The following is a 14,771-nucleotide window of genomic DNA, read 5'->3' on the forward strand; positions in this document are numbered from 1 at the left end:
TAAATTATTTTCCTATTGAGTTAAATTTAAAGATTCCGGTACTTACTTTGTGTTTCTTGGATTTACATCCACATTTTCTAATCAGAGCTTGGTAAATTTTAGTAAGTACGATAAAATATTTATTTTTTTAACATAAAAGTTTAGATTTCTTTGATTGCTTTCAATTATAATATTTGGCTAGAAATTTATTATAATGAAGTCTTGATGTATATAAATAGTCATGGTATTCTATTTGTCATAAGTATCATTTCTCAAAGAAAACTACTCATCAATAAGCTTTTATATTATACTTCTTCCTTATAATTTTAGCCATGGAGGGTAAGAAGACTAGAGGGCGACAAAGTATTTCGATGAAAAAAATAGAAAATGAGGACGACCGCTATGTGACATTTTCAAAGCGTCGTTCTGGTCTGTATAAACAGGACAGCGAACTTGTTAAGTTATGCAATATTGATATTGGAATTGTACTCTTTTCTCCTACTGGTAAGCCTTTTTCATTTTTTCATCCTACATCCGAAGCGATTATTGATCGTTTTCTAAATCCTAATATGCAATTAAGTGAAAGCACTCGCCTAGTTGCGGCTCATGCACGACACAAAGTTAATCAACTCAACAATAGGAGGGAATTGTTTGACAACATAAAAGAAGCTACAAGTGCTCAGTCTCTTCCACATGACAACATGAACGAAAACGGCCAAAGGTACCAGTGGGAGTCAATTGAGCAGTTTAATGCAGATGAAGTAAAAAAGTATGAAGCTTTGTTAAGTGCAACTGTTTTTAATCTGAATAATCGTTTGAAGCATTTGAAAAATGAGGCTTCATCTTCGTCTTCTTCAGAGGCTTATTCAGAAAATACAGATAATTAATGCACCTAATACTTAAGTTTAAATTCATATTATTAGGACGTCATATTTTATTTTGTACTTTTTTTCTTTTTTTTGATGATGCTACAAGCTATATTGTGCTATGAATTCTATTATTAATATATTGGCTAAGGGTTTTATTCACTTCTATAGGTTTTAATGTAGACATAGATCTATAATCGGAAAAAAAAAAGTATTTTTCTCGTGAAAAGAAGAAGAATTAGATCAGAAGACAAAAAAACACAGATATGAAAAATAAATTGTCCATTATCTTATACTAGTACTTCAAGCATTCCTATAAGAAATTTTAATATGCAATATAATTAAGAGGCCGAACAGAACATATATATGAGTTGCATCAAATTTTCTTGTGCCTATAAAATCTTTGTTTGTTCTTGATGTTGAAGGATCGCGCATTCTTCCTTCTGAAAATATTTAAGAAGGAAACCTTTGATCCGTGTCATTTATGTTCTATGCATTGATGATATAAAAATTATTTATACAATTAGGTCAATTAAAAAGGTAATTACAGATAACTATATGTAATAGCATTAATCTATAACCTAGAATAAATGAAAATATAAAAATACTTAAAAAAATTTCGTCACAACTTGTAGACAAGAAAAGTAGGTGGCATGTCGGTTAAATTGATAGTTGTAATATTTTTTTTTTTTTTTAGAATAGAGAAATTCTGAACTTTAGCGGCACAGAGTTTGAAACTCAATGAATAATGGGTCCGCCTCATTACACTTTTCTACTTAAATGCTAGACTTTTGTTTGGCGGAGTTTGAACTCGTAATGTGTGTCTAACAAACACATTATGCATTGCATTCTTAAAACTAGCTAGACGATGATGATTCAACACACGAATATGAATCACTTATAATAGGCAAAATTTCTAGATTGCAAAATCCGACTTAAACACATCAGCCGAAGCGAGTATGGACATGCTTTCTATATCTAATAGGCACAAACATATAAGGCGTGTACAAGCAAATTCCAATGAAAATAACTCTATAGACATGATTTCTAATGCAACATATTCATTCAACAAGGATACAGTCCTATACAAGCTCGTACGAAGAAAACAGGTAATTCTACCCAAAACATGCTACACGGAATTAAAATAAAACAGTTAAGTCACGTAAGCATTCTTTCCTAAACTAAACAGGAGGTTTCAAATACAAGTATTGCTCAATTAAAGGAAAAATACAGATATTTACTTAATAAAAATGGGATTTTCAATAATTAGCACGTGTACGCACTCGTCTCCTCACGTACACGGCATTCATATAACAACAATACGAAAATCCTAAGGGGAGTTCCCCCGCACAAGGTTAGGCAAGCCACTTACCTCGAACCAAGCTCAATCAACCGGAAATCACGCTCTTGCCACGAGTATCCAACTCCAAGTGGCCCAAATCTAATCAAATCAATTTCATAACGTAAATATAACTACAAACAACTAATTTAGCTAATGAAATCAAAGCTAAGGCAAGAAAATAGAAATGGCCCAAAAGTCCTCCCGGGCCCACATCTCAGAATCGGATAAAAATTCCGAATTATGTACACTCATTCACTCACGAGTTCACTCGTACAAAAATCATCCCAATCCGCCGTCAAATTATTATTCAAAACTCAGATTTTCTATCGGGGAACTTTTTCCCCCATTTCCAAACTTCTACTCTCAAATTCCTTAATTAGATGAGAAAATAATAATAGATTAATGTATTAGAACCAAATTAGAGTTAGAATTTGATACCCAATAATTCTCCTTCAAAATCTCTCAAGAAATCGCCTTCTACCGAGCTCTAAATCATTTTTTTTGAAGTTATGAACTCAAACCCTCGGTCACTCTTTTCTGCCAAGCGATTTCCGCTTCTGCGAGGGGACCACCGCACCTGTGGTCTCGCTTTTGCGGCTGGGGTTCCGCTTTTGTGGAAAATTATTAAGCCTCCAAATACTGCACCTGCGCTCCTTTCCTCGCAGATGCAGTTCCGAGCCGCATCTGCGACCAACTGCCCTTATGACTAAGACCGCATCTGCAGTTGCCAAACCGCTTCTGCGGCGCCGCAGTTGCGGTCCAAGCTCCGTAGATGCGAAACCAACAGGTTCAGCACATCTGAAATTTGCCTAAGTCCAAATTCAATTACGTTAAGCATCTAAACCTCACCCGAGGCCCCCGTGACCTCAACCAAACATGCCAACCAATCCTAAAACATCATTCTAACTTGGTCGAACCCTCAAATCACATCAAACAACGCCAAAACGATGAATCACCCTCCAATCCAAGCCTAAAAAAGTTGAAATCTCTAATATTCTACAACCGATGCCGAAACCAACCAAACCATGTCCGATTGACCCTAAATTTTGCACATAAGTCACATTCAGCACTACAAAATTATCCCAACTTTCGGATTCGGATTCCGATCCCGATATCAAATTTTCACTATCGATCTGGAAACTTCAAAAATTCAATTTTCGGCACTTCAAACCTAAATAAGCTACAAACCTCCAAAACACAATCTGAACACGCCCCTAAGCCCAAAATCACCCGACTGAGCTAACGCAATCGACGAAATTCCATTCCGAAGCCGTATTCATACTGTTCTAATTACGGTCCAATTTCTAAAGCTTAAGCTCTCATTTAGGGACTAAGTGTCCCGAAACACTCCGAAACTCAAAACGAATCATTCCGGCAAATCACAATAGCAGAAATAAACACGGGGAAAGCAGTTAATAAGGGATCGGGGCATAAATTCTCAAATCGACCTGCCGGGTCGTTACATCCTCCCCCTCTTAAAATATTCATTCGTCCTCGAACGAGCATAGAGACATACCTGAAACAGTTAAAAGATGAGGGTAACGGCTGCGCATATCCTGCTCGGTCTCCCAAGTCGGCTCCTCGACCGGCTGACCCCACCACTAAACCTTTCTGATGCAATGCTTTGACCTCAGCTTTCGAACCCGCCTATCCAATATAGCCACTGGCTCCTCAACATAAGATAGATCCTTGTCCAACTGGACTGAACTGAAATCCAACACGTGCGACGGATCACCGTGATACCTCCGGAGCATTGAAACATGAAATACCGGATTAACTCCTGTCAAGCTGGGAGGTAAGGCAAGCTCATAAGCAACCTCCCCAACACGTCGCAACACCTCAAAGGGACCAATAAACCTCGGACTCAATTTCCCCTTCTTCCCAAATCTCATAACACCCTTCATAGGAGAAACCAACCATAAATGAAACATCGCAAACCTTCCGGTCTGCATAACTCTTTTGTCTGGACAGGGTTGTGCGGAGTATATCCTGAATCACCTTAACCTTCTCCAAAGCGTCCTGAACCTGTGCCCAATAATCTAGCCTTGCCCGACTCAAACCAACCCACCGGGGATCTACACCGCCTACTATACAGAGCCTCATATGGTGCCATCTGAATGCTGGACTAGTAACTATTGTTGTAGGCAAACTCCGCCAGTGGCAAACATGATCCGAAGAACCTCCAAACTCCATCACACACGCACAGAGCATATCCTTAAGAATCTGAATAGTGCGCTCAGACTGTCCGTCCGTCTGGGGGTGAAATGTTATGCTCAACTCCACCCGAGTACCCAACTCATGCTGTACGACCCTCAAGAACCGTGATGTGAACTGAGTACCTCTATCTGAAATGATAGAAACTGAATACCATGCAGACGAACAATCTCCCGGATATAAATCTCAGCCAACCGCTCTGAAAAATAGGTAGTATACACAGGAATAAAGTACACGGACTTGGTCAGCTGATCCATAATCACCAAATTGAATCGAACTTCCTCAAAGTCCGTGGAAGTCCAACTACGAAGTCCATGGTGATCCGCTCCCAATTCCACTCCGGAATCTCTATCTGCTGAAGCAAGCCACCCGGTCTCTAATGCCACCTGCTGACAATTGAGGCACCGAGCTACAAACCCAACTATATCTTTCTTCACCGTCCTCCACCAATAGTGCTGCCTCAAATCCTGATACATCTTCGCGGCACCCGGATGGATGGAATACCGTCAACTATGGGCCTCCTCCAAAATCAACTCCCAAAGCCCATCAACATTGGGTACACATATTCGACCTTGCATCCTTAATACCCTGTCATCACCAATGGTCACATCTCTGGCATTATTATGCAGGACCTTGTCCTTGAGGACAAGCAAATGAGGGTTATCATAATGACGCCCTCTGATACGATCAAACAAGGAAGACCGAGAAACTACACAAGCAAGGACCCGACTGGGCTACGAAATGTCCAATCTCACAAACTGGCTGGCTAAGGCCAGAACACCCATCGCCATGGGCCTCTCTGCTGCTGGTAGATAAGCCAAACTCCCCAAACTCTCCGCCCGGCGATTCAAAGCATCGGCCACCACATTGGCCTTGCCCGGGTGATACAAGATAGTGATATCACAGTCCTTCAGCAGCTCTAACCACCTCTTGTGACGCAAATTAAGGTTCTTCTGCTTGAACAGATTCTGCAAACTCCAGTGATCAGTATAGATCTCACAAGGAACACCGTACAAATAATGACTCCAGATCTTCAAGGCGTGAACAATAGCAGCTAACTCGAGATCATGGATAGGATAAATCTTCTCATGAACCTTCAGTGTCTGGACGCGTAGGCAATCACCCTACCGTCCTGCATCAACACCACTCCAAGGCCAATCCTCAAGGCATCACAATAGATAGTATAAGACCTCGAACCTGTAGCAATATCAATATGGGGCTGTAGTCAAAGCTGTCTTGAGCTTCTGAAAGCTCTCCTCACACTCCCCCGTCAACTTGAATAGAGCACCCTTCTAGGTCAACCTGGTCATAGGTGCTGCAATGATGAAAATCCCTCAACAAATCGACAGTGATAACCCGCTAAGCCAAGAAAACTACGGATCTCTGTAGTTGAGCATGGTCTAGGCCAACTCTGCAGTGCTTCCACTTTCTTCAGATCCACCATGATCCCGTCACTCGATACTACGTGACCCAAGAATGCCATAGAATCCAACCAGAATTTACATTTCGAGAACATCGCACATAATTTCTTTTCTCTCAAGGTCTGAAGCACTGTCCTCAAGTGCTGCTCATGATCCGCCCGACTCCGGGAGTAAATAAGAATCTCATCAATAAAGACAATGATGAACGAGTCAAGATATGGTCGGAATACACTGTGCATCAAATGCATAAATGCTCCCGGGGCATTGGTCAGCCCAAATGATATAACAGAAACTCGTAATGATCATATCGAGTCCTAAAGGCAGTCTTCGAGATATGTGACTCCCGAATCTTCAACTAATGATAACCTGAACACAAGTTAATTTTAGAAAACACTCGAGCACCCTGTGACTGATCAAACATGTCATCAATACGAGGCAAAGGATACCGGTTCTTCACTATAACTTTGTTCAACCAGTGATAATCAATGCATATACGCATAGAACCATCCTTTTTCTTCACAAACAAGACAGGAGCACTCCAAGTTGACATACTGGACCGAATAAAGCCCTTATCAAGCAATTCTTGTAACTACTCCTTCAACTCCTTCTACATAGGAGGAGCCATACGGCAAGGAGGAATAGAAATGGGCTGAGTGCCCGGCAACAAATCAATGCCAAAATCAATATCTTTGTCGAGCGGCATGCCCGGAAGATCAGCTAGGAACACATCAGAGAAATCCCCCACTACTTGGACTGAATCAATTGTAGGGGTATTAATATTGACATCTCTCACATAAGCTAGATAAGCATCACACCCCTTCTCAACCATTTGCTGAGCTTTATGAAATGAAATAACTCTACTGGAAATGTGAATTAAGGTACCCCTCCACTCTACTGCGGAATACCTGGCATAGCCAGCGTCACGGTCTTGGCGTGACAATCAAGAATAGCATAATGGGGCAACAACCAGTCCATGCCCAAGATAACATCAAAATCTACCATGATGAGCAATAATAAATCGTCTCTGGTCTCAAAACAACTAAGAACACGACCGCTACACGCGGTCCACAACAAGAGAATCTCCCACAGGAGTAGAAACATAAACAAGGGAACTCAAAGAATCCCGAGATACGCCCAAATGTGGGGCAAAATAAGAGGACACTTAAGAATAAGTGGAAACTGATGCATCTCTATCACAGACCGGAACAATAACTATGATGAAAAAATCGAAGGCGACAGCCTCAGTACGGGCAGGAAGGGCATAATATCTGGCCTGGCCTCCCTCTCTAGGGTGACCTCTACCTCCCCGACCTCCACCTCTATCTGGCTGAGAAGGTGGGGTAGCAACTCTTGCTGTGATCATAGCCTGGGAACACTGCGGGGCACGTTGTGGCTGAGAATTCTGTGGAGGTTGACCCCTCCTAAGTCTAGGGCAATCCTTCACCATATAGCGTGTGTCGCCTCACTCAAAAAAATCTCTAGGAGGACGTGGCGGCTATGAATGGCTCAGGCCAGGTCTGCTGGATTGACAACTGAAAGCACCACGCGCAGGAGGCGCACTAGATACTGGAGGTGCATAATAAGGCTCCTGAGGTCTAGGAGGAGCTGGAATACCATTGGCTGCTAGAAGAGCTGAATGAACGGGGAGACTCATATAACCCCTACCATGACGAACTGCAGTTGGAGCATGGGCACCAGAATAATGGCCCGACTCTCAACACCTCTTGTCCTCTCTCTCCACTCTACCCGAACATGCATGCCCTTTACTCTCCTAGCAATGCTCACCACCCGCTGATAAGCAATATCCATCTCCAACTTTCGGGCCATGCTAGATCTGATTCTAGGAATAAACCCCTCAATAAATTTGCAAACTCTCTCACGAACCGTAGAAACCAAGGCCGGTGCATGCTTAGCCAAGTCACTAAAACAGACAGCATACTCCGAAACAGTGATAGAACGCTGGTGCAAATGCTCAAACTCCGGGCGCCATGCGTCACTGAGGCTTTGAGGGACATACTCCCTCAAAAACATATCTGAAAACTGAGTCCATAAAAGGGAAGATGCCTCAGCTGGGCTGTCCAACTCAAAAGTACGCCACCACTGATAGGCTTCCCCTCAAAGGTGGAAGGTAGTTAAAGAAAACCCACTCGTCCCTAATATACCCATAGTGCGGAGGATACGGTATCACTCCACCAGAAATCCCTGAGCATCCTCCGATACTAGACCACTGAATGTAAGAGGCTGGTACTTCTTGAACCTCTCCAACCCCCACTGCTCCTCCTCTGAAGCTATTGCCCTATGCTCGGGCTGAGTTGGGGCTACAGGCGGTACAGGTTTAACCTCTGGGATCTGATCAACCTGAACTCGCTGCTCTGGGGTGCGGGCGGCGGGAGTCTATGCTCCTCCCCCGGCCTGAGATGTAGCTGCAGAAAGGGGAATCAACCCTACCTGAGCTAGAGTGGTGTACATGCTCATGAACTGAGCAAGGGTCTCCTGGAGAGTTGGAGTAGTAGTAGCAGTAAGCGTATCAGGCGCTTGGGCTCCGGTTGCAGCTGCTTGTGGCTCCTCTGTAGCAGCTTGCGCGGGTGCTCTGGCTGCACCACGTGCGCGTCCTCAGCCTCTACCCCGGCCCCAACCTCTAGCGGCTCTAGTAGGGGGCTCAGGTATCTGATCTTCTCTGGTAGCACGTGACCGCACTATCTGTGAGAGATTAGAAGACAGAGGTTTAGAAATTTGCAATCAATAATCTCGCACGACAAGGAATCAAATGAAGTGGAATTTTCCTAAAAATACATAGCCTCTCGAAGATAAGTACATACGTCTCCGTACCGATCCGCGAGACTCTAATAAACCGGCTTGTGATTCATGACTCCTATGAACCTAGAGCTCTTATACCAACAAGTAATGACCCATGTTCTTCCTCCATGAACTGTCGTGACGGCACCTAGTCTCCATGACTAGGTAAGCCTAACAATTAGCGGAAAAAGAATTAAAAGTACAAAACTAGCAAACCAACAGGTGAATATAAATGAAGAGTGCCGCTTGGAATATGTCGCGCCCCCTTTTTCTTCCTTCGCGGAGAATTCCGGGTTTTGACATCCATGGGGGAACAACTCTTTTCCTTTTGGGAATTGGGTATTTGAAGAGTCGCCACCTAACGGATTATGGTGCATTAGGGAACCTAGAGTAATTAACTCATGTAACTAGTTTGCATTATTAGAGATTAGGGTAAGGGCTCGAAATAACCTTGAGGGGAAGCTGTTAGGCATCCCTCACGGTACACAAAAGTGGGTCCCGACCGAACTTAAACTATATGAATTAGTCAAATAACAAGCAAGCAAGTATTTGCAAATAAAGTAACTTTCCCCATCTAAATGCATATACGGTCAAGGAAATTCAAATAGTGAAGATAAAAGAGGTTTGGACAACTTATATATGTATAAGTAAAGAAAAGAAAATTTGGAAAATTTAAACATATACGAGAACTGGGAAAGGGAAGTCCTAAGTTGATTAGCCTACAGGATCATACCCATGCAATACCCGGTAATCACTCCTCAATGAAAGGGGCTACACGTGACATTAGCGCACAGGTCATCATATCCTTTTACTGCCCATTACCCTCCCCTTAGTGGTTATAAGCGAGTTTAATTAACGAACTCTAAGCGTGTTGCTACCCGTCCCTTCCTTGTTGTCCTGGAGGAATTTGGGACCTCTAAATCTGGGCAGTTCTAGAAAGCCTAAGGTTTATAAAAGGTAAAAATCTAGGCGACAGGCAGATAACATGTAGGACAAGAAAATAAAGACAAGCAGTTAGAAGGCTCACATTTACCTCCGCATGTATATAGGCAAAGAAACAACACGTCTAAAGCACAGGTTTTGAAGAATGTTCAGAAATCCTAAGAACATGGTATCTAGATGAATGTTACACATTCAGGACATGCAAAAGAAAAGTGGCAGAATCTTAACCAGTTTGCCTACTTATTTTGTAGCCTGTTAAGCCTGGATGATCTCACACATAAAAAGAACTGGTTTTAATTTTAATGCCCTAAGGTTTGCTTAAGTGTGTATATGCAGTCACAATTCTGGAAAATATTTGAAGTCCTTTACCCTATTGGTATGCTTTCTAGTGACATTATTTAACATAGTGTTGAAGACCATTAAAGAAACGAGTAGGATAATTATTATCTAACAAAACACATTTGAACCAAAATGAACCCTATAGGCATGTTACTTAGCAAAACACATTTGAACCAAAGCAAACCCTATAGGCAAGTTATCTAACAAGCACATTTGAACCCAAGCAAACCCTATAGGCATGTTATCTACCAAGCACATTTGAACCAAAGCAAACCCTGGAGGCATGTTATCTACCCAGCTTTACCCGCGGTATACAACTACCCTCCCTTTTCACTAGTCACCTAAATATCTGTTTACACTTAATTATTACAGAACAATGATTGAATTAAATTACATAAATAGTACATAAATTAAGCTACAGGTAGCCTGAAGTAGGCCCAAAGTAAATCCTGGTGTACCAGGCCTTCACTAGTCTCAAATGCCCAAGATTCATTACCACATTTGTGTCTAAGTGTGTCATAGTTCCCTAAGGACCTCAAGGATCCTGGGCAGGGCAAACACCCAGACTTTCTCAAATAAAGACAGATTATGTGTAGTGTGGAAGAGCCAGCCCTGATATGCCATAGTTCAGAGAGATCTCAGGGATCTCAAAACAATATACATACCAGAGGGGCAGGACTTAGTAACCTAAGAATAAGTGAAAGTGCTTGACATGATTTGAAAGAGTTTTGGTACGTAGCATGGTGAGGATTCTTAGAAGTAAATAGATTTTCTGAAAAACCGGTACTGATTTGGAGGTAAAAACAACTTGAGAAAAGAATGAGAAACACTTTTAAGTCTAACACAAATCACAGAAACAACCATTATTTAGAAAAATTTGGCAAGCAGGTTCCACAAAAGGAAAGAGGGGTTGGGAACACATAGAATACACCTTAGTGTATACTGGAGCACATAAACAATAGGGTGCATAGAATTCTCAAGGGGTTCTACAGAAGTAATAGGCTAGATATAATGTAAGTCATTGAAACATGAAGCAAGATCACAACAAAACATGTTGAGGACACATAAACAACACTACTAGAGTTACCCTGGAGAGACTAGATAACTTAGCAGGAGTAAGGCAGAATAGGCAAGAACTTAAATGGACAGACTAGGCAAGTATCAACAAGTGTAGACATGCTAATAATACACTTAATCAAAACAAAGTTTAGGCATGCTAGATAAACAGTAGTCAGGCAAATAGGTTAATCACATATGGAACAAGACAGTGTTAGACATGTTAAACAAGATAGTAAACAGGCAAGTAAAGTAGAGACATGCTAATCACATATTGAACAAGGTGTATTAAGCATGCTAGATAAGCAGTAGACAGAAGCAGGAATGAACTCAAGACTGATGAACCAAGGCAGTAAATAAACACATAGGTTTAGATTCTAACATTTAATCAGAGGCATACCAGTTAGGGAAAGAGAACACAAGATGTAAGATAGGTATTGTGCAATTTCCAGCCTTGGCTTACAACCAGCAAGACTAATGAAGATCACAAGTAGCAGGAAGAATAAAGAGCTTTTTTAGAGTGTAAGAGTAGTGGTGAACTAATGTTCGTCTTAGAAGTTAAATAAAAGAGTTTATATAGTAGTCCAAGAGTAGAGAAAATAAGGTAATGTAATCAATAATCAGCAATTAAGGGATCTCAGAATCAATCACACAAAGAGGTTCAACATAGTCTTCTCCTTTAATTGAGGAAAGTTAGCCAACGGTAATGACAAGAACTAGTTAAGGCATGAGGTTCAATCAGACTGAGTAAAGATGTAAAGAATCAGAGGCCTTATTAAGGAAAGGAGTTCAAATCAAACCAAATAAAGAACATCAGAATAAAATAATCAAGGGTTTAATTAAGCAAAGAATCAGTAAATATAAAGTAGTCAAATAAGGCATGAACGACCAATTAAGGTCATAAACATGGAAATAATGAAGAATCATGCACACGAAATTCTGACAGAGCAAATCACTCAACAATTCTGAAAGAACAAATCAATTCTCAAAAACAAAATAGGTTGAGTAAAACTTTTAGGAACACAGAGAATTTAGACGGAAAATAATTCAAAACCCTAATTTGAAAACGCTTAAAGAAGGAAAACAGCCATGGAAAACTTGAAAGCATGTCAACACACAGAGGTTTGAACAAACAGAAGTCATAGAAATCAAAACCTGAAATAGTGTAGTGGTTAAAAACCGGTTAGTAGTAGAGAAGTAAAAGAACCTAAATGAATAGCCATGGAAGTTTGAAAATACTTCAGATACCAAGAGGTTCGACCAACAAACAAAAAACAAACCCTAATATAACAAAAAAATGTTCAAAAATCAATTAATCAGTAAAGAAATAAAGGAGCCTTAAGGAAAGAGCAATGACGAACTCAAATCATTCCAGATCTACAAGGATCTGGACGGATTCAGGTCCAAATGCTAGGTTTTGAAGAAAAGAGAGATGGTAAAGAGAAACTGGCCCTTGAAACAAAGATTTGAGTCGTGAAACTTTGATAGAAAGCAATCACAGACCATAGACAGGCTCTTTGAAGAGTTTTGAATGAGATCTGGACCAGATCTCTTTGAGGTCCTTCCACGAAACCACACAGTCGAGCAACCAGGGGAGATAGGAGACAAGTAGAGGCCTCATACATCCATGGGAAGCCATTGATCGGGTAGGAATTAAGGGGATTGGGGCTGGTTCTGGGTGGCGGCGGATAGGGTTAAGTTTGTTTCAGAGAGAGTTGGATAGGAGAGGGTTTCAGGGGCGGCGGGTGTAGGCAAAATGTCTTGGGTTTGGGGGTCGTTGGGACAGAAAAAGAAAAGGGGTGATGGTGGCCGTTGATCTCTGTGATCAACGGTCAGGATTAAAAGGGTTTGGGGGCCGGGTTGGATGTTATGGGTTTGGGCTGGGTAGATTTGGGCTGATTTTTGATTTAATTGGGATTGGGGGGGGGGGGTGCTTAATTTATGCTAAAATTCGAAAATAAGGGGGTCATTTATTAAATGCCCATTTAATTGATAAAATAATTTTTAACAATAACTAATAGGTTGTAAAAAATGATTTTCATGCCTGGAAATATTTTAAAATAATTACTTAATATTTTAAAAATATAAAAGGCTATTTTCCAGTAAAATAATGTAATAATGCATGCGTGGGCTGTAATTGCACAGTAATTATAATTGTAACCTAAAAATACAAAAGTGGATGTTTGTGCAATAATGGGAACTTAGTACAAATACGAATGACAAAATTAAGCCACAAAAATTATTTCAAAACTATTCGTGATGCAATCAGTGATTGTTTTATAAATTAAATGGTGGGATAAATTAAAAAATATTTTAAAAATGACGAAATTGTATGAAAAATACTAGTTGATGCCAAGGCATAATTTTGAAAATATTATGGGGAAAATTGGTTATCAACAGTTGCCCCTCTTTACCCGGGAAGGATGAAAGAGTTTTCCGGTAAAGAAATGATGGCCAATTTTGACCGGATGGGATGTTTTGAATGATAGAGGCCGGACTCCGGTCTTTGAGCTGCCTACATATCCCTGGTTTTACAGGAATCAGGCCATGTGTTGTTCCAGATCCATCGGCGTAATATACCGATGAAGTCATTACAATAACGGACACGAGATTTCGGGATGAATGCAAGAGGTGGTTACGATGAACGGCCATGTTTGAGATAGCAAAGGAACTGGAGCGCAATTTCTTCCTCTAGGGTAGCGGTTGCTTATTGGTCACCTGCAGATATTGAGATGCTACATGCACTTGTGCAAAAATTTAAACATGATGCAGATTCCCTTTGGACCATGAAAGTTGTCTTCGGACGATTAAGGATAACATCCTCAGACCATGATGTCCTAGGCCATGAATTGTTCAGTGAGGGATTCGCAGGCCATGAAATGATGTTCTCGGGCCATGAAGATGGTGCCTCTGAACCATGAAGCCTTTGAATAATGATATGCAAATTTGAGAGATCCTCAAGCCATGGCATGGTGTCTTCCGGCTATGAGGATGATGCCTTCAGACAGTGATGCCTTTGGACAGATTGGCGATATTTCAGCCCATGATATGCAATAATATGATGTTAACAATATAAGGCTTAGTCTTGTGAAATGAAGGGCAGAGCTTAGCCCGATAGGAAAACAATCGGATAGTACCGGAGTAGATATTTATGCAAGGAGGGACAATGCTTAGTCCCATGCAAATGGGAGGCATGGATTAGCCTTATGCAGATATGGAGGCAGGGATTAGCCTCATGCAAATGTGGAGGCAGGGATTAGCCTCATGCAGATATGGAGGCAGGGATTAGCCTCATGCAGATATGGAGGCAGGGATTAGCCATCATGCAAATATGGAGGCAGGGATTAGCCTCATGCAGATATGGAGGTAGGGACTAGCCTCATGCAAGTATGGAGGCAGGGGTTAGCCTCATGCAAATATGGAGGAAGGGATTAGCCTCATGCAAGTATGGAGGCAGGGTTTAGCCTCATGCATGTATGGAGGCAGCGATTTGCCTAATGCAAATATGGAGGCAGGGATTAGCCTCATGCAAATATGGAGGCAGGGATTAGCCTCATGCAAATATGGAGGCAGGTATTAGCCTTATGCAAGTATGGAGGCGGGGATTAGCCTCATGCAAGTATGGAGGCAGGGATTAGCCTCATGCAAGTATGGAGGCAGGGATTAGCCTCATGCAAAATGCGGGACAGGGCTTAATCCCATGCAAAGAACAAATAGCAAATATGGGTAGAAAGTTTCTTAGGTGGGGATACATCGAGTGTCTGGTGGCCCGTTAGATAGTGATTTTGCTTTTTGTACCTATGTTTGCGAATGTTA

At 41.4% G+C, this 14,771-nt stretch overlaps 1 protein-coding gene across 1 annotated transcript; it reads left to right on the top strand.

The window, feature by feature from the left end:
* LOC109233650 (agamous-like MADS-box protein AGL29) lies at positions 312-866 on the top strand. Its single transcript, XM_019399524.1, has one exon. The coding sequence runs from the start codon at positions 312-314 to the stop codon at positions 864-866; it is 555 nt and encodes a 184-aa protein (XP_019255069.1).

Source organism: Nicotiana attenuata, chromosome 10 (genome assembly GCF_001879085.1).
Source record: "Nicotiana attenuata strain UT chromosome 10, NIATTr2, whole genome shotgun sequence".
NCBI lineage: Eukaryota > Viridiplantae > Streptophyta > Magnoliopsida > Solanales > Solanaceae > Nicotiana > Nicotiana attenuata.